Genomic DNA, 24,965 nt, shown 5'->3' on the forward strand with positions numbered 1-24,965 from the left:
ATGTACAGAGGCTGCTCTAGTCGGCCTTTGGAGTCAGTCATGGGAATTCAGATTTATTTGCTCCATGCACTAAATGGAGCCAATGCAAACAGATTACCTCAACAGTGTAAGCTGCTGAACCTTTCCCACTCCATAGAAGTGCTTTAATCACGGTCAAGACTGGCCTTTTGGACAATGACTGAGTCCACTGAATAAATTCAATCATCGCTTTCTTCCCCCTTGATGATATTTTTTCCTTTTATTATTTGCATCTGTCTTGGATACACTGGGTGGGATTGATATAAACATTTCCCCTCCTTCCTAAAGGGCTACCACTGATCTTCAGACAGGACAATGCAAAGACGGATGCTGCAGGCCAGTTCGAAGAACACGAGCTGGCCCGGAGCCTGAGCCCTCTCTTATTCTGCTATGCTGACAAAGAGCAGCCAAACCTGTGAGTACAGTTATTTATGGGAAGGGGAAATAAGCTCCCAGGGAAGGGAAAAATTAGCAAAGGCTATACTATATCCGTGTAAGTAGAAATAGACTGTAGATAACCATCCTGACTTGGCAGGGGGACAGCACCATGACTTAATGGGATTTTTTTCGGATCTAATTTCTGTGTTATTTGATATGGAAAATAAACCATTTGGTTTTGGTGTATAATGAAAGCCAGTTTTATTTTTCATGTATTGAAGTGGTTCTATTCATAACTGCTGATGGTGAGAGACCCACATAGTCTCTTTTCTGCGTGGTTTCTCTCCCCTGGAAGCACTCAGTGCAAGCAGAGGAGCTAGCTTCAGAGGGAAGACAGGTTGGCCTGTTGGTAGAGAGCCTGCACCCCATTAATCCAATCCAGGCCATCTTGTATTAGATTCTGAAATCCATATCTTTCTGTTGAAATAAAGTGTGCCATTTCAAGATCTCAAAGCACTCATTACCTGTTTAAACACACAGGAAAAAGCAACAATTGTGAGGATTAGCGGACATGTCTGTCTTAACGTATGGTAGGGCATTAAGGAAATGACAACCCACTCCAGTGTTCTTGCCTGGGAAACTCCATGGAGGAGCCTGGTGGGCTAAAGTCCAGTGGGTCACAAAGAGTCAGACACGGCTGAGTGACTAAGCACAGGGCATTAATTCACTTTATTTATTTTTTCTTGGATTTGACATTCTGCTTTTTACAGTGGTCTTCTGATATTTAGCCTTAATCCAAAAATATGTAGGTGAATCTGACACTGCTAAAATGCCATACCCCATTATCTATAGAAGGATGCTGCAAACTTAGAGGAAGGCCACTCCAGTAGATATAGATGCATCTATCTACCTAGAGGTTGGGCTGGAGTCAGGAAAGGACTGACCAGGGTGCTGGCCAGTAGGAGACACAAAACAGCTGCTTGACATGGTCAGCAGGCCCAGGCTCACTGTTTCCCTGAATGGATTTTGACAGTTTTAGATCCAGGACTTGAAATTCAAAACATAGTTTTGTCCGTCAAATTCAGTTTCCAAAGCCTTTCCACGTAGATGATCTCATTTGATTCTCCCAACATTTCAGTGGATTAGGCAGCACAGCAAAGGAATGAGGAAACTGAGGAAGATGAGGAGACTGAGGCCCAGGGAGAGTTATCTGCCCAAAGTTACATTGCTTGTTAGTGGCCGAGCTGGAACACACATCTGGGAATTATGTTTCCAGGATCCATGACAGGATGCTGGCCAACTGCATGGTGCTTTGCTCTTATAATAGCACCAGGCCCTTGAATGAATGTACCATTAGCTGCATCTTCTGTACATACTTTTCTCATATGTTCAGGGTATTTCATGAACCCTTGAAACAACGGAGTCAGGAAAGTATCAGTTTGCTTTGAATCTTTGTTTTTTCAGATATTGTAGCATTTTCCTCATGCCTTATGCTCCCAGAATTGATGTTTTCCCCTAAAATGTCTAGTTGTGGAGGTCAATACATGTCACACGTTGTTGAACTGTGACTACCTCTCAGATTGAGTTTTAACCACTGATTAATTGCCTCTCTGTGTTTGGGAATGATATGAGAATGAGGAAGAGTCAGTGTTAGAGTTCTAATTTTGGCTGACAGCCACAGCAAGGCTTCCTGATTAGAACAGGTAGAAAAGACTTTCTTATGGATGAATGTCTATATACGTCTTTGCTTTTCTGCCCCACAGCTGCACGATGAGAATCGGAAGGGGGATTCACCCTGAAGGCATGCCAGGCTGGTGTCAGGGCTTCTCCCTGGATGGTGGTAGTGGCGTCCGAGCTCTCAGAGTCATCCAGCAAGGAAACCGCCCAGGGCTGATCTATAACATTGGTGGGTTACGTTTTGGGGAGGGGGAGAATTTAAACCATGGGCTGACGACTTCAGGCTTGGAGGGATAAGCTGGCCCTACATTTTGGTCTGTCTGCAAGTGCTGGTTTTCTCATTTGCCATTGGGTCAGGTAATCCATTTTCTGAGTGCTAGATTGATATCATCACAGACCTATTCTCCTAGGGATCCAAGGAGCTACCTAAACACTGCCCCTTTGAGGTCTGAGGCTGTTCAGTTTCAGACTCACCTGTGTCAGGAAAGTATCAGTTTGGCTTGAATCCTTATTTTTCATGGAAATAATAGGAACACTTAGAATGCTTTTCATCCTCCATTTCCCACGCGTTCATTGAAACCTTCAAACCCTAAGAGGGTAAGAAGCATTGTTCTCCTTGAAATTGAAGCTGAGGGGATAAGTGACTTGTCCAGGTATAAAGGGGAAGTCTGGGTTGGAATTAGGATTATGACTGAGGTGTCCACATTTGAGGCAAAAAATATAAAATGCACTTGGTGGTTATGATAATTAGAAATCCCTAAGCTAGCTTAGAGGGCTTCCCAGGTGACTCAGTGGTAAAGAATCTCTGCAATGCAGGAGACACAGGTTTGATCCCTGGGTTGGGAAGATCCCCTGGAGAAGGAAATGGTAACCCACTCCAGTATTCTTCCCTGGGAAATCTCATGGACAGAGGAGCTTGGCAGGCAATAGTCCATGCGGTCACAAAGAGTTGGTCACAACTGAGTACACACAACTAGTCTAGATTGGTGCTTTAACACTTTACACGCACAAGCTTGCTTAGATTCTAGAGGTGGGGGGCACCAAGGGAAGATGTCCTTATGCCTATGTGCCTCAAAAGATGTCACAAAAGATTAAGACAAACTTGATTTAATTATGTCTCAGATTTGAAGTGTTAGCAGTGCATCCTTCCTTTCCTATATAACTTCTGGGCTCTCAAAGCATTTTTTACTCTTGAATATTGGGAAACCATTGAGCCCTCTGTGGTAATAGAAATGTTCTATCTTGTACTGTCCAGTGTGGAGGCACTAGCCACACATGGCTGCTGAGCACTTGAGAGTACATTACTAAGAAATGTGGTGAGTGTGTGACAAAGAAACTGAATTCTTTGTTTTTTTTAATTTTGGTGCATACGAGTGGTCATGTACGACTAGTGGCTACCGTTTTGGACAGTACTGATGTAGAGAGTCATGTTACAGAAGGAAAAATTGAGATGGCATTACTTAGCTGTTTACCTTGACTCCCATGGAGTCAGTGCTTTGTTTAAGTGTTGGAGGGTTTATTAGTGAAAGACTCTCTTCCAAGTATAGTTTGCTTTTTGTTTTTTTAAAAAATGTGCATGCATTCTCCCTTGACATGGAAGCTGTCTCCTTTAAAGTTGACAAGAAGACTTTTAATAGAAGAGAGAAACTTTTATCTGATCCTCCAGCTGAGGATCACAATTCTCATGTTTGTTCGCTCCATTCCTTTAGGCAAAGTCCAGTTCATGCTGAGTTTGGCTTTCTGCTGAAGTGTCTGGTCCTTGATAGAGTTTCCAAAGCAAGCCCCTGCAGGTTGGCCAGAAGCCATAGTTGGGACAAATTGAAGGAAACATGGTGGTGCCTGCGCCTTTTCAAGCAGCTGGCGCTAAGGAAGCACACAGAATTCTGGCAGAGAGGCACACTGAGCTGTCCGGTGGAAATATGCAGTGAGTGCACACAAACTTAGATGCTAAGTGCATTCATTAGAACATGGCACTTATGTTTTTAGGGACAAGACTGTGTTTCACATTTCGTTGTTAGACTAAAGAAAGGAAGAGAGAGTTTGAGCTAAGATGAGATTTTATATGAGATCTTGGCATGTATTGAGAGAATTTGTGGAATCTCTTATATGACTATTTTTGAAGAATTGAATAAATAACTAGCTTCCTATCAGGAAAGTTGAAAGCCCAGACACAAGTGGAAAAGCCAGGCAGGGCCTGACCAGGTAACCTTAACATGTACCTCCAATAAGGATGATTTTGTATATTTTGATCTTATCAGCTGTTCATTTGTTAAGGGTTTGTCAGGGCAATCTGAGATAAAAGGGAAACAAAAAAAATTTTTTTTAATTGAGTCTTGATGCTATAGACTCTTTCTGTGATACCAAATATACCTCTTATAGGTATATTAGTTGAGATCAGGCATCCGGTCCCATCACTTCATGGCAAATAGATGGGGAAACAATGGAAACAGTGGCTGGCTTTATTTTTTGGGGCTCCAAAATCACTGCAGATGGTGACTGCAGCCATGAAATTACAAGACGCTTACTCCTTCGAAGGAAAGTTGTGACCAACCTAGACAGCATATTAAAAAGCAGAGACATTACTTTGCCAACAAAGGTCTGTCTAGTCAAGGCTATGGTTTCTCCAGTAGTCATGTATGGATGTGAGAGTTGGACTGTAAATAAAGCTGAGCACAGAAGAATTGATTCATTTGAACTGTGGTGTTGGAGAAGACTCTTGAGAGCCCCTTGGACTGCAGGGAGATCCAACCAGTCCATCCTAAAGGAGATCAGTCCTGGGTGTTTATTGGAAGGACTGATGCTGAAGCTGAAACTCCAATACTTTGGCCACCTGATGCAAAGAACTGACTCATTTGAAAAGACCTTGATGCTGGGAAAGATTGAGGGCAGGAGGAGAAGGAGACGACAGAGGATGAGATGACTGGATGGCATCACCAACTCAATGGACATGAGTTTGGGTAAACTCCAGGAGTTGGTGATGGACAGGGAGGTCTAGCGTGCTGCAGTTCATGGGGTCGCAAAGAGTCGGACACAACTGAGCGACTGAACTGAACTGAACTGTTATATGATAAGGTTGATTTCTGACAATTAATGCTTTTCTGTATATCATAGAAAAGTGATGGGGGTATATCTCCCTATCCCAGTATTACTGAACTTTTCTTAGATACAGAGTTTTAGTGTTGAAAATATGTTAGTCACTCAGTCGTGTCTGACTCTTTGTGACCCCATGCACCATTGCCTGCCAAACTCCTCTGTCCATGGAATTCTCCAGGCAATAATACTGTAGTGGGTAGCCATTCCCTTCTCCAGAGGATCTTCCCAACTGTTCCAGTATTACTGAGCATTTCTTAGATACAGAGTTTCGGTGAGTGATTTTTTGTGATTTGCTCAGTTTTTCAGCTATTTTTGAGATTTACATTAAAGAAACACTAGTACAAGTGAATTAGGGAGTTAACAGATCAGAATATTTATAATTGAAAGTATGTTGGGACATCTAATTGTCATATCCTAAGGTCACTTCTCTTTTTATGGTCTCTTGATACTTGTCTTTAGTAGGGTCCTTTGTGTATGTCTCCGAGGCAGGCTCCCTGGGTTTAATCCAGCTGCGCCACCTACTGGCTGTGTCACTTAAGGACAAGTCACTTATCTTTTCCTGCCTTAGTTTCCTCATCTGCAAAAATGAAGGAATGAAAATATCTAACTCACAAGGTTGTTATAAGAATTAAATGTTGAGCCTTTGGTAGAGGGTATAATGTGTACTAAGAGTTCAGTAAATATTATTATTTTTATTATTTTTTACCATAAATATTGTCATTGTATAACCAGAGTTCAACCCAAGGCCTTGAATATAGTTACTTTATTCATTGTCTGAATGAGTGAATGAACTCGTCCATTGAATTTCGGATTTTTAAAAGTTATTATCAGAGTTTTTGAGATAATATGGTGTTATTTCATTTTTCTTTCTTTGGAACTTGGTGTTTTGAGATTTCCTTTTGATTGACCATGACTTTCTTTCCTTGGTATGTTTTTTGTTTGTCTTTTTTCCCCACAGTAACTATTAGGTGCTGAAAACATTTATTTTATGAAGGAATAAATTCAGTAGTATTTAGCATTATATTTGAGCTGGATTCTTGGGCTGACAGAAAATACTAAGAGTCAGTTGAGTTTAGGGCAGTTGCAGAATACAGTTAAGTAATACGCAGATTTTCCTCTATGTTGTAAAAGGGGCATGTTCTTTAGGAAGAAATTTTGTGTCCCGTATGTAAGGAGAAATGTGTCACATAAGCCATGTTAGTCGTCAGCTTCATAAATGTAAACCAAGCTAAACACCTGTTTGTTTTAGTTGCTGTTACAATTGTACACACTTTATGAAGAAGCTGCGAATTATGGGGATATTGATGTTGCCAAGACTTTTTAAGGTCTAAATGGGCATAAAGAATAATACTTTGAAGATAGTTGCTGTTTTCGTTCTATTCTTAGGAGACCTCACAGCCTCTCTGGGTGCTACAATCATTATCTCAGAGAAACTAAGTAATTGTGAAAGCTATTTACTTTTTTTAGACCATAATTTTTTTCTTTCTGATTAATTCATGGAACTGGTTCTTGTTATTCATAGGTATTGATGTCAAGAAAGGCCGAGGCCGATATATTGACACCTGTATGGTCATCTTTGCCCCCCGTTACCTGTTAGATAATAAGTCATCCCACAAGCTTGCATTTGCACAGAGGGAATTTGCCAGGGGACAGGTAAGCAGCTTGCTTTTGAAGAATGATGAGTGCTTATTTAATAGCACAGTGAATTTTAATGTCATTTTAATTTGAATGTCATGTTTAATTTTAATGACTTATCTCCCTGTCAACACTAAGTTTTTTGATGTGAGTAAAGGACAGAATGATCTCTGTTCACTTCCAAGGCAAACCATGCAATATCACGGTAATCCAGATCTATGCCCCGACCAGTAATGCTGAAGAAGCTGAAGTTGAATGGTTCTATGAAGACCTACAAGACCTTTTAGAACTAACACCCCAAAAAGATGTCCTTTTCATTATAGGGCACTGGAATGCAAAAGTAGGAAGTCAAGAAACACCTGGAGTAACAGGCAAATTTGGCCTTGGAATACAGAATGAAGCAGGGCAAAGGCTCATAGAGTTTTGCCAAGAGAACGAATTGATCATAGCAACACCCTCTTCCAACAGCACAAGAGAAAACTTTACACATGGACATCACCAGATGGTCAACACCAAAATCAGATTGATTGTATTCTTTGCAGCCAAAGATGCAAAAGCTCTATACAGTCAGCAAAAACAAGACCGGGAGCTGACTGTGGCTCAGAACATGAACTCCTGATTGCCAAATTCAGACTTCAATTGAAGAAAGTAGGGAAAACCACTAGACCATTCATGTATGACCTAAATCAAATCCCTCATGATTGTACAGTGGAAGTGAGAAATAGATTTAAGGGACTAGATCTGATAGACAGTGCCTGATGAACTATGGATGGAGATTCCTGACATTGTATGGGAGGCAGTGATGAAGACCATCCCCGAGAAAAAGAAATGCAAAAAATCAAAATGGCTCTCTGAGGAGGCCTTACAAATAGCTGTGAAAAGAAGAGAAGCAAAAAGCAAAGAAGAAAAGGAAAGATATACCCATTTGAATGCAGAGTTCCAAAGAATAGTAAGGAGAGATAAGAAAGCCTTCCTCAATGCAAAAGCCTTCCTCAATGCACTTTCTTTGCAAAAGTGCAAAGAAATAGAAATAGAAGGAAAACAATAGAATAGGAAAGACTAGCGATCTCTTGAAGAAAATTAGAGATACCAAGGGAACATTTCATATAGAGTGGGCTCAATAAAGGACAGAAATGGTATGGACCTAACAGAAGCAGAAGCCGTTAAGAAGTGGCAAGAATACACAGAAGAACTGTACAAAAAAGATCTTCACGACCCATATGATCACAATGGTGTGATCACTCACCTAGAGTCAGACATCCTGGAATGTGAAGTCAAGTGGGCCTTAGGAAGCTTCACTATGAACAAAGCTAGTGGAGGTGATGGAGTTCCAGTTGAGCTATTTCCAATCCTAAAAGATGATGCTGTGAAAGTGCTGCACTCAGTATGTCAGCAAATTGGAAAACTCAGCAGTGGCCACGGGACTGGAAAAGGTCGGTTTTCATTCCAATCCCAAAGAAAGGCAATGCCAAAGAATGTTCAAACTACCACACAGCTTCACTCATCTCACACACTAGTAAAGTAATGCTCAAAATTCTCCAAGCCAGGCTTCAGTAATACGTGAACTGTGAATTTCCAGATGTTCAAGCTGGTTTTAGAAAAGGCAGAGGAACCAGAGATCAAATTGCCAACATCCGCTGGATCATCGAAAAAGCAAGAGAGTTCCAGAAAAACATCTATTTCTGCTTTATTGACTATGCCAAAGCCTTTGACTTTGTGGATCACAGTAAACTATGGAAAATTCTTCAAGAGATGGGAATACCAGACCACCTGACCTGCCTCTTGAGAAATCTGTACGCAGGTCAGGAAGCAACAGTTAGAACTGGACATGGAACAGCAGACTGGTTCCAAACAGGAAAAGCAGTATGTCAAGGCTGTGTATTGTCACCCTGCTTATTTAACTTCTATGCAGAGTACATCATGAGAAACGCTGGGCTGGAAGAAGCACAAGCTGGAATCAAGATTGCCGGGAGAAATATCAATAACCTCAGATATGCAGATGATACCTTTATGGCAGAAAGTGAAGAATTACTAAAGAGCCTCTTGCTGAAAGTGAAAGAGGAAAGTGAAAAAGTTGGCTTGAAGCACTACATTCAGAAAACAAAGATCATGGCATCTGGTCCCATCACTTCATGGGAAATAGATGGGGAAACAGTGGAAACAGTGTCAGACTTTATTTTTTTGGGCTCCAAAATCATGGCAGATGGTGATTGCAGCCATGAAATTAAAAGATGCTTCCTCCTTGGAAGAAAAGTTATGACCAACCTAGATAGCATATTAAAAAGCAGAGGCATTACTTTTCCAACAAAGGTCCGTCTAATCAAGGCTATGGTTTTTCCAGTAGTCATGTATGGATGTGAGAGTTGGACTGTAAATAAAGGCTAGCGCCGAAGAATTGATGCTTTGAACTGTGGTGTTGGAGAAGACTTTTGAAAGTCCCTTGGACTGCAAGGAGATCCAACCAGTCCATCCTAAAGGAGATCAGTCCTGAGTGTTCATTGGAAGGACTGATGCTGAAGCTGAAACTCCAGTACTTGGGCCACCTGATGCAAAGAACTGACTCATTTGAAAAGACCCTGATGCTGGGAAAGATTGAAGGCTGGAGGAGAAGGGGACAACAGAGGATGAGATGGTTGGATGGCATTACGGGCTCAATGGACATGAGTTTGAGTAAACTCTGGGAGTTGATGATGGACAGGGAGGCCTGGTGTGCTGCAATCCATGGGGTTGCAAAGAGTCGGACACGACTGAGCAACTGAACTGAACTGAACCATTTTGGGCCTTTGGTGCCCTAAACAGCTCCTGGTGGAGGGCAAGGCTCAGAATAGACAGATTCTCAGTAAACATTTACATCTTGACTTGACTTTTGACTAAAGCCAGTGATACCGTGTTTTAGGGAACAGCCAATCCTGAAGGTTACATTTCCACGCTTCCTGGTTCCAGTGTGGTGTTCCATTGGCCTCGGAATGACTATGATCAGCTGTTATGTGTCCGACTGATGGATGTTCCCAATTGTATTTGGTCTGGAGGCTTCGAAGTCAACAAAAATAATTCCTTCCATATCAACATGAGGTGAGTGCAGAGACTATATTTAGTCAACAAGTAGTCTTGTTTGAGGTACGGCAATATAAATAGTAAGCTGTAAATACCATATAAATTTCAAATATTTATAAAGTTGTAAATAGCAAGTAGTTACTTTTAGTAAGACTGCTCTTGATGAAATGGGCACATATGTTTCTGACTCAAAGGTCTTAAAACTGCAAAGACTAGGCAGATAGGAATGAACCTTTTGATGGAATGAGCTAAAAGGGGGTGTTGACAATTTTGACCATTGTGCAGTTGCTGTCATCTGAGGTCACACGTCCAGGGAGTAGCACTGAGCTCATGGTCGCCCGCAACTCTTGTCTGCATTCAGATGGCAGCTTTGATGATGTTTTTGTCTATTCTTGCACACTGTACAAGCTATTCTCTCATTAGATGCCATTCCAGTAAATCCCCTAGTCTTCTTTGCCCAACCCAGTGACCCTTAGATCCTTATTAAGAAAAATCAACAAAAGTCAGGGTCAGTTAGCACAAGATGACTCTTTTTTATCATCCAATGGTTTTTTTTAAAATGTATTAAACTTTAAAAAGATTGTAGTAAAATGCACATACCATATGAGAAAGATAGCATAACATAAAGACCCAGACATTATTTCGTGTGACTCAGGTACATAAAGTAAAATTTACTGTCTTAGCCATTTTTAGCTTTACTGGTGTTAGGTACGTTCATGTTGTGTAGTCTCCTAAATTCTTTTCATCTTGCAAAACAGAAACTCTGTACCCACTAAACAAGAACTCCTCATTTTCCCTTTCTTAATCCCTGGCAACTTCTGTTCTCCTTTCTCTATGAATTTGACTACTCTAGGTACCTCAGATAAGTGAAATCATACAATATTTGTCTTTTTGTGACTGGCTTATTTCACTTAGCATAATGTCCTCAATGTCATTCACATTGTAACATGTGTCAGAACTCTATTTGTGTGTGTGTGTGGCAACATTTAGTTTGTTACTTTTTATTTCTCTCTAGTGCAGTAAAATTCTGTTTCATTTTTTCTTCAAGTATAGCTGATTTACAATGTGGTGTCAATTTCTGCTATACTGCACAGTAATTCAGTTATATAAACAAGATATATATGTTCTTTTTCATATTCCTTTCCATTATGGTTTATCACAGGATACTGAATATGGTTCACTGTGCTATACAGTGGGACCATTTTACATTCACCATTTATATTTCACCATTTTACATTCTTGTAAAGAGCACACAAGGATCCAGTTTCTCCACATCTGTACCAACGCTTGTTATTTTTCCTTTTTTGATAGTAGCCATCCTCATGGGTGTGAGGTGGTAGCCCATGGTTTTGATTCGCATTTCCTTAATGATTAGTGATGCTGAGCTTCTTTTCATGTGCTTGTAGGCCATTTGTACATCCTTTTAGACATGTCTGTTCAAGTCCTTTGCCTGTTTTTGAGTTGGATTTTTGTTGTTGAGTTGTAGGAATCCTTTATATATACTGGATACGAACCCCTTATGAGATATATATACATGCATGCATTCTAAGTGTCTGACTCTCTGCAACCCTAGAGTCTGATATAAGAGATATATGATTTACATATATTCTCTCCCACTCATATGTTGTGTTTTTACTCTGTTGATTGTATTCTTTGGTGTATAGTTTTTAATTTTGATAGAGTCCAGCTTGCCTATTTTAACTTTGGTTTCCTGTGCTTTTTGTGTTGTGTGGAAGATCATTGCCAAATCCAGTGTCTTGAAGCTTTTCCCCTATGTTTTCTTCTGAGAATTTTATAGTTTTAGCTTTTCTATATAGGTCTTTGATCCCTTTGTATTCATACAAGGTTAAGAGTCCAATAGAGACATCAGTTTGCCAACAAAGGTCCATATAATCAAAGCTATGATTTTTCCAGTAGTCATGTATGGATGTGAGAGTTAGCCCATAAAGAAGGTTGAGCGCTGAAGAACTGATGCTTTCAAACTGTGGTGCTAGAGGAGACTCTTGAGAGTCCCTTGGACTGCAAGGAGATCAAACCAGTCAGTCCTAAAGGATCAACCCTGAGTACTTATTGGAAGGACTGTTGCTGAAGCTGAAGTTCCAATACTTTGGCCACCAGATGTGAAGAGCTGATTCACTGGAAAAGATCCTGATGCTGGGAAAAATTGAGGGCAAGAGGAGAAGGGAGTGACAAAGGATCAGATAGTTGGATGGCATCACTGACACAATTGACATGAGTTTGAGCAAACTCAGAGAGATAGTGAAGAACCGAGAAGCCTGGTGTGCTGCAGTTCATGGGGTCACAAAGAGTCAGACAGTCTGACTTAGTGACTGAACAACAAGAGTCCAACTCTGTTCTTTTGCTTGTGGATATCCAGTTTCCCAATACTATTTGTTGAAAAATTTTTCTTTTCCCTATGGAGTGGTCTCTACACCCTTGTCAAGAATTATGTGACCCTATATGTGAGGGTTTATTTCCAGGCTTTCTAGTCTGTTCCTTCATATTTTGTCTTTTTGCCAGTGTCAGACTGTTGTGATTATAGTAGCTTTGTAATAGGTTTTGAAATTAGGAAGTGTGAGACCTCCATCTTTGTTCTTTTTCAAGATTATTTTGGCTACATGGAGTTCCTAGAGATTCCATCTGAATTTTAGGATAAATTTTTCTGTTTCTGGAGGAAAAAAAAAACAGCTGGAATTTTGATGAGCGTTATATTAAATCTCTAGATCCACTTTGTGTAGCACTGACATCTTGACAATATTAAGTCTTCTAAATCCATGAACATGGGATGTCTTTCTGTTTGTTTCTGTCTTCTTTAATGTTTTGCATCAAATGCTTTTGAAGCCAAAGAGACTGAAATCAGTGCTAATTCAACACATTTAGAAGCAAAATTTAATTATTTATATCTTATGGTGAGTTCTCTTTGGAGAACACTACTGTAAGGAAACAAAAATGTCTAATTTATTAATAGATGATTCAAAGTAATATTTATATTTGACTTTTTAAAAAAAAATGCATTATCTGAGGTTTTTCTTTGATTTTGTTTTTGTTGATGATGTGCCTTTCTTATGTATCTTTTGCCCTGATCCTTATTAGAGTTAATTGCATCTGGTATAAGTGTCTGCCTGCAATGCGGGAGACCTGGGTTTGATCCCTGGGTCGGGAAGATCCCCTGGAGAAGGAAATGGCAACCCACTCCAGTATTCTGGCCTGGAGAATTCCATGGACGGAGGAGCCTGGTGGGCTACAGTCTACGGGTTTGCAAAGAGTCGGACACGACTGAGCGACTTCACTATCCTTTCCTTTCCTTTCACAGTGGTTTTCAAGCTGTATTCCTAGAATTCATAGGGGTCTAAGGAGGTGACTTTATAGGCCAAGTGAGTGAAGTGGACAGGGCCCCAGTGCCCTCATCCTGACTTCAACCAGAACTCCTGTCTCATAATGTCATATGTTCCCCACAAGGTTGGGGTGAGGGTGGGCAAGGTGAGGAATTTGCAGCTAAAACCACCATTGATTTATACGCTGCTTTGGTGAAGGCAGCCCAGGTCTGTTGTGTGGTATGAAGCCAATTCAGAATTAAACAGAAAAGTTACTCATGATTACTTAAAAGAAGAAGAAAAGAAAGGTGTGGAGCGTGGGGGTGGATGATACCTTTGTTAATCCTTTTGAAATAGTTTCAGTGTGTGGCCCTAAACTACTGAGCAGGGACCTGGGCCAGATGTTTCCTTTACTTTCCTCAAGTTTTCATTTTGAAACAATTTAAACCCACAGAGAACTTGTAGGAGTAGTACAAAGACACCCCTTCTTTACCTACATTTCCTGCTTTTCAACATTTGCTCTGTTCTTGTTCTCTCTCCACATGTACTCATATGCATAGTTTTTTCCTAAACCATTTAAAAGTAAAATGAAATCATCATAATACTTCAGACATAAAAAATTTGTCACCTACCTCTACACACTGAAGAAATTTAATATTATGTTTTTAAATGTATAAAATGTCCTTTAAAATGTTCTTCACAGTAACCCTGCTCCCCAGATCTGGGGTCCAGTGAAGGATCATGGATTTTATTTGGCTGGTGTGTCTCATCTGCTTTAATCTAGAATGGTCATTGTCTCAGTTTTCCTTTTTTGTCTTTATTTACGTTGACATTTTTGGAGTCCAAGCCAGTTTCATATAGAATGTTTTGTTTTCTGGACTTTTCTCATGGTTTTCTACATTTAAGTTTGGGCCTGACATTTTTGGTAAGAACATTACTTCTGCGGTGGTGTATGTTTCCCATTGCATCATGTCAGGAAGCCTGTGATGTCTGTTGGTTCCATTATTGATGTTGTTAAATTCGATCATCATTTGGTTTAGGTGCTGTCCACTAGGTCTCTCTATGGTAAAGTCACCTTTTCTTTGTAAACAACACTAGTTCATGGTAGGGATAATTTGAACCTTTTTATATGTTCACTTTTCACAAAACCTTTCAGTCAGTGGTTTGGTGGTTCTCACCTGAATCGGTTATTACATTAGTTATTGCAAAATGGTGATTTCTGGTTCTTATATGTCTTCTGTATTTATTAACTGATATTCTTCCATAAAGAAGAGCTTTCCATTCTCTACAGTGGTTTGTCTATGTTTAAATACACACACACACACACACACTCACACACACACACACACTCACATACACATTATGATTGCATCTGGTACCTCCATTCCACAGGATTCTTCCTCATCTTCCCTTATCCTACAGTGTGAACTCTGTTTATCAATAACATCAACATATTAGTTTGAACCATGTGACATTTCTCTTTTCTAGGTCAAAAGTAGTCTAGTATCAACAATTTTATGTGGTTCAACCAATATTTACTCACTTGTTGCACTGACACTATGACCCCAAACAAACCCCAAGTAAACTTTGTAGATACCATATAGTTATGGCATCTGTTCAAAGTTGCTTGAATGATTTCTTTTTTATTTTGTGATTGTACTGTTAGTTTCTACTTTTTAAATGCTGTAAAGAACACACAGTGGTAATTGTGAGAAGTATGAGAAGAAAGTGAGTTGGGAACTTGTTCCCTACATTTTATGCAGCCTCCATGGTTTCCTTTTGCTGCAGAGATACTCTGGGAAAATGCTTCTTCCTGCGTGTGGAAATTACTCTCCGAGGAGCTACCTACAGGATCTCCTTCAGTGATACAGATCAGTTACCCCCTCCTTTCCGAATTGACAACTTTTCTAAGGTATCAAGGGGAGTTGAGAGCCAGTTTGGCTCTTTCATATGTGGGAAAGTGGAGTACATACTACACTTAAGATAATGATAAAAAGCATTGTAAACCTGGGTTTGAAAGAAGCTACACAGGGGTCTCGAAATCCTTAACATTGGGAGGTGGTTTCTGCTGGTTATTTTGATTGCTGGGCAGCCTTGTCCAGAAGTGACTTCTCAGCTCCCAAAAGTTACTTTGACCAGATGGTTTGGTTAGCATGGGGCCCTCTGCAGACATTCTATATAAACAGAGAAATCAGAATCAGATTGACAAATGCCCAGTAGAATGGGCAGTTCTACTGTTCCTTAGTAACAGTGAGCTCCTTTCTGAATCTTCCAAGTGCAGCCAAGATGGAGGTTATTAGATTCTATTTTAAATTATGCCTTAGGTCTTATCATTTGTAACTTTCCATAGCTGAATTCCAAGATTTTTGTTCCTTTCTTTGTTCATAGTGTATCCTGGGCATGGTGGGGTGAGACTAGATGCCCCTGAAAGAACAGAGTTGCTTTCTCTAGGTATTTGGTATGGCAAAGCTTCTCAAAACCTTTTACCCAACAGACTGTGGCCCATGTCCTCTAACTGGTGGGCTCTTTGCAATTTTGAAGATGATTAGAAAGGCATTTGAAGAGGCCAGCTGTTGAGCCTTACTTGTGGTTTTGTACCCTGTATAGCATTCATTTGGGAAAGCTCTGAAACCTAAGAGGCACTGAATCATTTTCCAGCATCACCCCTCTGAATGAAGGTTCTCCTTATTCTCTGCCGTTGCTATAGGTCCCAGTTGTCTTCACTCAGCATGGTGTCGCTGAGCCCAGGCTCCGCACTGAAGTGAAGCCCATGACGTCCTTGGATTATGCCTGGGATGAACCCACCCTGCCACCTTTTATCACTCTGACTGTTAAAGGGGCAGGTTCCTCTGAGATCAGCTGCAACATGAATGATTTCCAGGATAACCAGCAGCTTTATTATGAAAATTTCATTTACATTGCTGCTACATACACGTTCTCTGGGTAGGTCTGGGTTAAATTACTGTTCTTGTAAAGCAGAAAGCTCTAATTATTAACTGGTTTTAAACTTTAATCAGTTCTCAGAAGGCTGAGGGATGAAGGAAGATTCCTTCCATTCTTTACCAAATCCTAGGCTCAGACTTTATCTTGAGAGCTCTTTTGTCTAAGCCTTTGTCTTCTGGCTAGAGTAAAATTTATCCAAAGAGCCAAGAGTCTTCTCTTTTTAAAGAGCTTCCCAATAATCCGTTCTAGTATTTAACAACTGTCTTTGGGCATTGTTATTATAATAGCTTCATTTTCTCTTGCTTTATGGTGATATTTCTTATGCATTTTTTAAACTTCTTGCTGCTTTTTTTTATTTGTTTTACCTCTTTCCTTATTTGAAACTGACTAATCTTCATCCATGAACAGTATGAAAAGGCAAATTGATAGGATACTGAAAGGGGAACTCCCCGGGTCGGTAGGTGCCCAATATGCTACTGGAGATCAGTGGAGAAATAACTCCAGAAAGAATGAAGGGATGGAGCCAAAGCAAAAACAATACCCAGTTGTGGATGTGACTGGTGATAGAAGCAAGGTCCGATGCTGTAAAGAGTAATATTGCATAGGAACCTGGAATGTCAGGTCCATGAATCAAGGCAAATTGGAAGTGGTCAAACAGGAGATGGCAAGAGTGAACGTTGACATTCTAGGAATCAGCGAACTAAAATGGACTGGAATGGGTGAATTTAACTCAAATGACCATTATATCTACTACTGTGGGCAGGAATCCCTCAGAAGAAATGCAGTAGCCATCATGGTCAACAAAAGAATCCAAAATGCAGTACTTGGATGCAATCTCAAAAATGACAGAATGATCTCTGTTCATTTCCAAGGCAAACCATTCAATATCACAGTAATCCAAGTCTATGCCCCAGCCAGTAACGCTGAAGACACTGAAGTTGAACAGTTCTATGAAGACCTACAAGACCTTTTAGAACTAACACCCAAAAAAGATGTCCTTTTCATTATAGGGGACTAGAATGCAAAAGTAGGAAGTCAAGAAACACCTGGAGTAACAGGCAAATTTGGCCTTGGAGTACAGAATGAAACAGGGCAAAGGCTAATAGAGTTTTGCCAAGAGAACACATAGGTCATAGCAGACACCCTCTTCCAACAACACAAGAGAAGACTCTACACTTGGACATCCCAGATGGTCAACACCGAAATCAGATTGATTCTGTTCTTTGCAGCCAAAGATGGAGAAGCTCTATACAGTCAGCAAAAACAAGACCGGGAGCTGACTGTGGCTCAGATCATGAACTCCTTATTGCCAAATTCAGACTTAAATTGAAGGAAATAGGGAAAACCACTAGACCATTCAGGTATGACCTAAATCAAATCCCTTATGATTATACAGTGGAAGTGAGAAATGGATTTAAGGGACTAGATCTGATAGACAGAGTGCCTGATGAACTATGGACGGAGGTTCGTGACATTGTACGGGAGACAGGGATCAAGACCATCCCCATGAAAAAGAAATGCAAAAAGCAAAATGGCTGAGGAGGATGTGAAAAGAAGAGAAGCAAAAAGCAAAGGAGAAAAGCAAAGATATAAGCATCTGAATGCAGAGTTCCAAAGAATAGCAAGGAGAGATAAAAAAGCCTTCCTCAGTGATCAATGCAAAGAAATAGAGGAAAACAACAGAAATGGGAAAGACTAGAGATCTCTTCAAGAAAATTAAAGATACCAAGGGAACATTTCATGCAAAGATGAGCTCGATAAAGGACAGAAATAGCATGGACCTAACAAGCAGAAGATATTAAGAAGAGGTGGCAAGAATACACTCAAGAACTGTACAAAAAAGATCTTCACGACCCAGATGATCACAATGGTGTGATCACTCACCTAGAGCCAGATATCCTGGAATGTGAAGTCAAGTGGGCCTTAGAAAGCTTCACTACAAACAAAGCTAGTGGAGGTGATGGAATTCCAGTTGAGCTGTTTCAAATCCTGAAAGATGATGCTGTGAAAGTGCTGCACTCAATATGCCAGCAAATTTGGAAAACTCAGCAGTGGCCACAGGACTGGAAAAGGTCGATTTTCATTCCAATCCCAAAGAAAGGCAATGCCAAGAATGCTCAAACTACCACACAATTGCACTCATCTCACACGCTAGTAAAGTAATGCTCAAAATTCTCCAAGCCAGGCTTCAGCAATACATGAACTGTGAACTTCCAGATGTTCAAGCTGGTTTTAGAAAAGGCAGAGGAACCAGAGATCAAATTGCCAACATCCCCTGGATTATGGAAAAAGCAAGAGAGTTCCAGAAAAACATCTATTTCTGCTTTCTTGACTATGCCAAAGCCTTTGACTGTGTGGATCATCACAAACTGTGGAAAATTCTGAAAGAGATGGGAATACCAGACCACCTGATCTGCCTCTTGAGAAATCTGTATGCAGGTCAGGAAGCAACAGTTAGAACTAGACATGGAACAGCAGACTGGTTCCAAATAGGAAAAGGAGTACATCAAGGCTGTATATTGTCACCCTGCTTGTTTAACTTATATACAGAGTACATCATGAGAAACGCTGGGCTGGAAGAAGCACAAGCTGGAATCAATATCTGTAATGTCTCTGTACGAACCTTTGTTGGCAAAGTAATGTCTCTGTACGAACCTTTGTTGGCAAAGTAATGTCTCTGTATGGCAGAGACATTACTTGGCCAACAAAGGTCTGTCTAGTCAAGGCTATGGTTTTTCCTGTGGTCATGTATGGGTGTGAGAGTTGGACTGTGAAGAAGGCTGAGGGCCGAAGAATTGATGCTTTTGAACTGTGGTGTTGGAGAAGACTCTTGACAGTCCCTTGGACTGCAAGGAGATCCAACCAGTCCATTCTGAAGGAGATCAGCCCTGGGTGTTTATTGGAAGGAGTAATGCTAAAGCTGAAACTCCAGTACTTTGGCCACCTCATGGGAAGAATTGACTCATTGGAAAAGACCCCAGTGCTGGGAGGGATTGGGGGCAGGAGGAAAAGGGGACAACAGAGGATGAGATGGCTGGATGGCATCACTGACTCGATGGACGTGAGTCTGAGTGAACTCCGGGAGTTGGTGATGGACAGGGAGGCCTGGTGTGCTGCGATTCATGGGGTCGCAAAAAGTCAGACACGACTGAGCAACTGAACTGAACTGAATCTTCATCCATAATTACCGGACTCACTGTTCTGATCCTCCTCTCCCTTTGAAAACACTGATTAACGCTTCAGGGTCTTCTTAATAGTCACCGAAAGGCAAGCAGAGGAGTTTAACTTGACAGCAATTACAGTTGGCTCAGAATTATGATATGATCTTCATTGTTTGTCTGATTAGTTAGTTGTATTTAGAAGAAAAAAAAGCAAGGAATAGTCAGCTTGTTCTAATTCTGTTAGATTGATACATTGATAGGACATAGAGATTCAGAATATTAGGCTTTCAAGAGTAGTCATTCCCCCACACATACATACAGTTGTTTTTGTGCTGATCACAGGGCCCGTTTTAAAGTTGATCCATGAAGAAACTGGGAAAATACCCGAATCTTTAGCATTCCAAATATAAGTCACCTGGTGAGCAATACATTTAAAGTCGTATTTATTTCCAAAATGTCCTGAATAGTTTTGCTTATGAAATATTTTTATATGTGCCTGAGGCCCCCAAGAAAATGTCTGAGTCTGTGCAACATCTCTCTCATCTGCTTAAACCCCAGATTTCACTAATAATGATATGAATGGGCATGTTTGCTTTGATAAGGTTTTAGTGCCTGAAAAACCAGTCCTTAATCTGGTTGCTATGCATGTTTTTCTCTATACTTCCTTATGGTCCAGTAGTTACTAAGCTCTTTAACTGAAGAATCCTAGTGGAGACTTAGGAGTGTCACAGGTTGAGCAGATATGAATAGATAAAAAGAGAAGTTTCTGGGAATCTAGTGTGCTGAGAGGTTGAACTATATTTTGGAATGTAGTGGATCCTATTTCTTTGCATATTTGAGAACTAAATGATGAGAAAAGAGACTAGGATTTTTTTTTTTGAATTGAGGCGAAGTTCATAAACTGTAAAATTAACCATTTGTTAAAGTGATGAGTTTGGTGGCATTTAATGTATTCATGATGTACAGCTACCACCTCTAATTCCAAGACAGTTCCATCACTCCAAACCCTAAATAGTTACTGCCCAGTAAACCTTTTCTTCCAGGCCCTGAAAATCACAGATGTGCGTTCTTGTCTCTAAGGATTTACCTATTCCAGATATCTCACATAAATTATCATAAAATATCTGACCTTGTGTGACTGGCTTATTTCACTTAGCATAATGTTTTTAAGGTTCACCCACATTGTAGCATGGGTCACTTTTTCGTTCCTGTTATGGCTGAGTAAATATTCCATTGTACATCTATACCACATTCTCTTTGTTCATTCTTCCTTTGATGGGCATTTGTTTTGTCCCTATTTTTGGCTATTATGAACAGTGCTGCAATCAACATGCCTGTACATGTATTTAAGTACTTGTTTTAATTCTTTGGTGTGTATACCTTGCTTGGGGTGGAATTTCTGGGTTCTATGGTAATTCTTTGTTTACCTTTTGAGGAACTGCTGTACTGTTTTCCACAGCAGCTGAATCATTTTATATTCCTGCCAGCAATGTGTAAGGGTTTTGTTTCTTCTACATTTTCCTCAATGCTTGTTTTCCACTTTTTTTTTTTAATTTTAACAATTCTACTAAGTAGTGGTATCTAAGTAGTGGTAGTGGTATCTCAGTGTGGTTTTCATTTGCATTTCTATACTAGCTAATGATATTGAAGATCTTAGCATGTGCTTATTGGTCAGTTGTATATCTATTTTTTTTCCATGCTACATAGCTTGTGAATCTGAGTTCCCCCACTAGGGATCGAACCCTGGCCACTTGGGCCATAGCAGTGAAAGATCTGTGTCCTAACTGCTGGACTACCAGGGAATTCCTCATTTGTATATCTTTGGGGAAATGTCTGTTCAAATCCTTGTCCCATTTTTACATTTGATTTTTTTTTTTCCTTTTTATTCTTGAATTTTACAGCTCCTTATGTAATATGGGTGCAGATCCCATATCAGATACATGATTTGCAACTATCTTCTATTCTGTGGGTTGTGTTTTTACTTTCTTGGTAATGTCTTTTGGAAGGATAAAAGTTTTTAATTTTGTTGAAATCAATTTTTTTTATTTACTTGTGCTTTTGATATCATGAAAGCTAATTTTTAACTCTGAATTTTTCAGTCCCTTTTTAATGATAGAGATTAATGGAATAGGAGACTAATTTAAATAAAATCTCATCAAAATGCCCTAAAATATAGTTAGTTCAGTTCAGTTCAGTCGCTCAGTCATGTCCAACTCTTTGCGACCCCATGAATTGCAGCACGCTAAGCCTCCCTGTCCATCACCAATTCCCAGAGTTCACTCAAACTCATGTCCATCGAGTTGGTGATGCCATCCAGCCATCTCATCCTCTGTCGTTCCCTCCTCCTCCTGCCCCCAATCCCTCCCAGCACTGGGGTCTTTTCCAATGAGTCAACTCTTCCCATGAGGTGGCCAAAGTACTGGAGTTTCAGCTTTAGCATCATTCCCTCCAAAGAACACCCAGGACTGATCTCCTTTAGATCAGACTGGTTGGATCGCCTTGCAGTCCAAGGGACTGTCAAGAGTCTTCTCCAACACCACAGTTCAAAAGCATCAATTCTTTGGTGCTCAGCTTTCTTCACAGTCCAACTCTCACATCCATACATGACTACTGGAAAAACCATAGTCTAGGCTGCAGCAATTCCATAAAACTTAGGATTCTTAAGCCCAGAGAAACACAACAGGGTAGAATTGGAGGAGGCGATTATGAACACTTTCTTTTTATCCTAAAGGAACTTCTGATTTCTTGCTAAGATGTGAGGATGCAGTAACGCTGATCATCTTCCTGGCAAACAGTAGAGCCAATTCTTGGACCTTTGGAATGTCTGGATTGGTTTTTGCTTTGTTTTTTTCCCTGTAAAAATATATAGTCATCCTTTTATGTCAGAATTTCACTTTTATATATATCTTCTGACAAATGAATCTTTGAACTATGCAGGAGAACAACACAACCTGATCTTTCTGCAGCTTGAGTCAAACTTTTTCTTCCATGATGAAAAAAAAAGTTTTGTATATAGTGGAGGTTTAGACATCTGCTTATGAATACTTGAATACATGTGTGTGGGGTGGGGAGGGTGTGTGTGTATTGTGACTGTTACTGTTTTTTTCAGTTCTAGTTTACAGGAGGGGACAGGACGGCCTGTGACTTCCAACAAAGCCATTACTTGCGCAGAGCTCGTTTTGGATGTCTCACCGAAGACACAGAGAGTCATTTTAAAGAAGAAGGTAAGAGAGCCTAGAACTTTGAGTTTAGAATAAAAGATTTAGAATAAAAGTTAGAATAAGAGATAGGCCGCCTGGCCCATCCCCTCCTTTTGCAGACGAGCAGGTGGAGACTGGGGCCTGGGCTCAGGGTAGAACTTGGGTGTCCTGACAGCTCCTGTTGGGGTTCTCCCCTCTGTCCTGCGATGCGTACTCTAGGAATCCTAAGTCCCTCTCATCTTTGATACCCTTCTTGGAGAACTCAGTTCTTGAATTTTTTTTTTTTCCAAATTTGTGATTTGTCGTTTTCTTTACCTTTTTTCTGTTGTAACACTCCCCTATCTACTTTTCCCTGAACTCAATGGAAAAGTGATCACAATGACAGATTTTTCCCTATGGATGGCAACATTCTTTTCCAGTTTAGGAAAATGTTTATGCTATTAGATCTAGATATTGAGAGAAAGAGTAAACTCTGACCAGAAATATTGTGGCTGACAGAAGGACTAGAAAGAAATAGTTGAGGCTTCAAAATGAACATTGTTTGAGAACAGAGGTGCAGAAAATCACTGTAAGAGGAAGGAGATCACTAACTAATTATTTGAAACACACTCACCCGAGGAGTGTGTTCCAGAAAATTTTGCATAATGTAAGTTATATAATCCAGAAATAACCCTGACAGGAAGTGTGTTCACCATGTAAGTGGGCCTCATACTGACGGAGAATGCGCCTTTATCACCTGAAGCAGCGTCGGTTGTGGCCATAGGTCCTGCAGGTGGTTGGTGACTCGTTTGGCTCTGAGGTTGTAAAACTCTTCTCACATCTATAATGGCGGGGAGAAGGGGGAGAGATTCAAGTTATTTCACGTTTTGCACATCAAATGAAACTTTAACACATGGATTTTTAATTCAGTTTTATATTTTTCAACAACTTTATTGATACATAATTCATACACCATACAAATCTCCCACTTCAAATATATAGTTCAGTGTGTTTTAATATATCCACAGTATGTAAAACTATAACCACACTTGATTTTAGAACATTTCATCACTCAGGAAAGAACTCTATATCCTTTAGCTATCACATGCACATTCCCTTTATTTCCCAGCCCTAGGCAATCATTAATCCACTTTCTGTCACTGTAGACTCCCCTCTTCTGGACTTCCATGTGAGTGGTCTTTAATGAGGAACTTCTTTCACTTATCCTGATGTTTCTAAGGTTCATCCATCTATCAGTCTACCAGTACTTCTCAGATTCCTTACCTATCTAAGCCACTAGGGAAGCCCAGTACTTCTACATGTATTTCTATATCACACCATTTGAGTGTCACATAATTCAAATTTGCTTAAAATGTTATCATACTCTTTTATATAAGACTGTGTTAGATACATTTTAGAAATAAGACTTGGGAATGGTGATGAGTAAACAGAGCATGTGCCAGAGGATGTTTAATCTACTGTACAATTGTGCTCATTTCACATGCTAGTAAGGTAATACTCAAAATCTTTCAGGCTAGGCTTCAGGACTATGTGAATCAAGAACTTCCAGATGTACAAGCTGGGTTTAGGAAAGTCAGAGGAACCAGAGATCAAATTGCCAACATTCATTGGATCATAGAGACAGCAAGATAATTCCAGAAAAACATCTACTTCTGCTTCATTGACTACATGAAAGCCTTTGACTGTATGTGCTGTGTGCTTAGTCGCTCAGTCGTGTCCCACTCTTCACAACCCCATGGACTGTAGCCCACCAGGCTCTTCTGTCCATGGGGATTCTCTAGGCAAGAATACTGAAATGGGTTGCCTTGCCCTCCTCCAGGGGATCTTCCCAACCCAGGGATCGAACCCAGGTCTCCTCATTGCAGGCTGATTCTTTACTGTCTGAGCCACCAGGGATCACAACGAACTGTGGAAAATTCTTAGAGAATGGGAATACCAGACCACCTTACCTGTGTCTTGAGAAACCTGTATGCCAGTTAAGAAGCAACGGTTAGAACCTTACATGGAACAATGGACTGGTTCCAAATTGGGAATGGAGTAAGACAAGGCTGTGTATTGTCACTCTGTTTGCTTATGTAGTCATGCAGAGTACATCATGTGAAATGCCAGGCTGGATGAATCACAAGCTGGAATCAAGATTGCAAGGAGAAATATCAACAACTTTAGATATGCAAATGTCACTACTCTAATGGTATAAAGTGAAAAGGAACTAAAGAGACTCCTGATGAGGGTGAAAGAGGAGAGTGGAAAAGCTGGCTTAAAACTCAGCATTCAAAAAATTAAGATATAGTGTTCAGTCCCATCACTTCATGGCAAATAGAAGGGGAAAAAGTGGAAGCAGTGACAGATTTTCTTTTTGTGGGCTCCAAAATCACTGCAGATAGTGACTGCAGCTATCAAATTAAAAGACTCTTGCTCCTTGAAAGGAAAGCTATGACAAACCTAGACAGAGCCTTAAAAAGCAGACATCACTTTGCTGACAAAGGTTCATA

At 40.3% G+C, this 24,965-nt stretch overlaps 1 protein-coding gene across 10 annotated transcripts in view; it reads left to right on the forward strand.

Annotated features, from left to right (window-relative positions):
- Positions 1 to 24,965, forward strand: part of VPS13D (vacuolar protein sorting 13 homolog D) — a 274,134-nt gene that overhangs the window by 116,863 nt on the left and 132,306 nt on the right. For all 10 annotated transcript variants that reach the window (XM_025285916.3, XM_025285915.3, XM_025285913.3 and 7 more), the window contains 7 exons: positions 307 to 433; positions 2,160 to 2,302; positions 6,689 to 6,819; positions 9,698 to 9,873; positions 14,958 to 15,081; positions 15,877 to 16,112; positions 22,383 to 22,497. In XM_025285916.3, the coding sequence (XP_025141701.3) occupies positions 307 to 433; positions 2,160 to 2,302; positions 6,689 to 6,819; positions 9,698 to 9,873; positions 14,958 to 15,081; positions 15,877 to 16,112; positions 22,383 to 22,497 (1,052 nt within the window). The remainder of the gene's footprint in view (positions 1 to 306; positions 434 to 2,159; positions 2,303 to 6,688; positions 6,820 to 9,697; positions 9,874 to 14,957; positions 15,082 to 15,876; positions 16,113 to 22,382; positions 22,498 to 24,965) is intronic.

The sequence above is a fragment of the Bubalus bubalis genome, chromosome 5, assembly GCF_019923935.1.
Source record: "Bubalus bubalis isolate 160015118507 breed Murrah chromosome 5, NDDB_SH_1, whole genome shotgun sequence".
NCBI classification, from domain to species: Eukaryota; Metazoa; Chordata; class Mammalia; order Artiodactyla; family Bovidae; genus Bubalus; species Bubalus bubalis.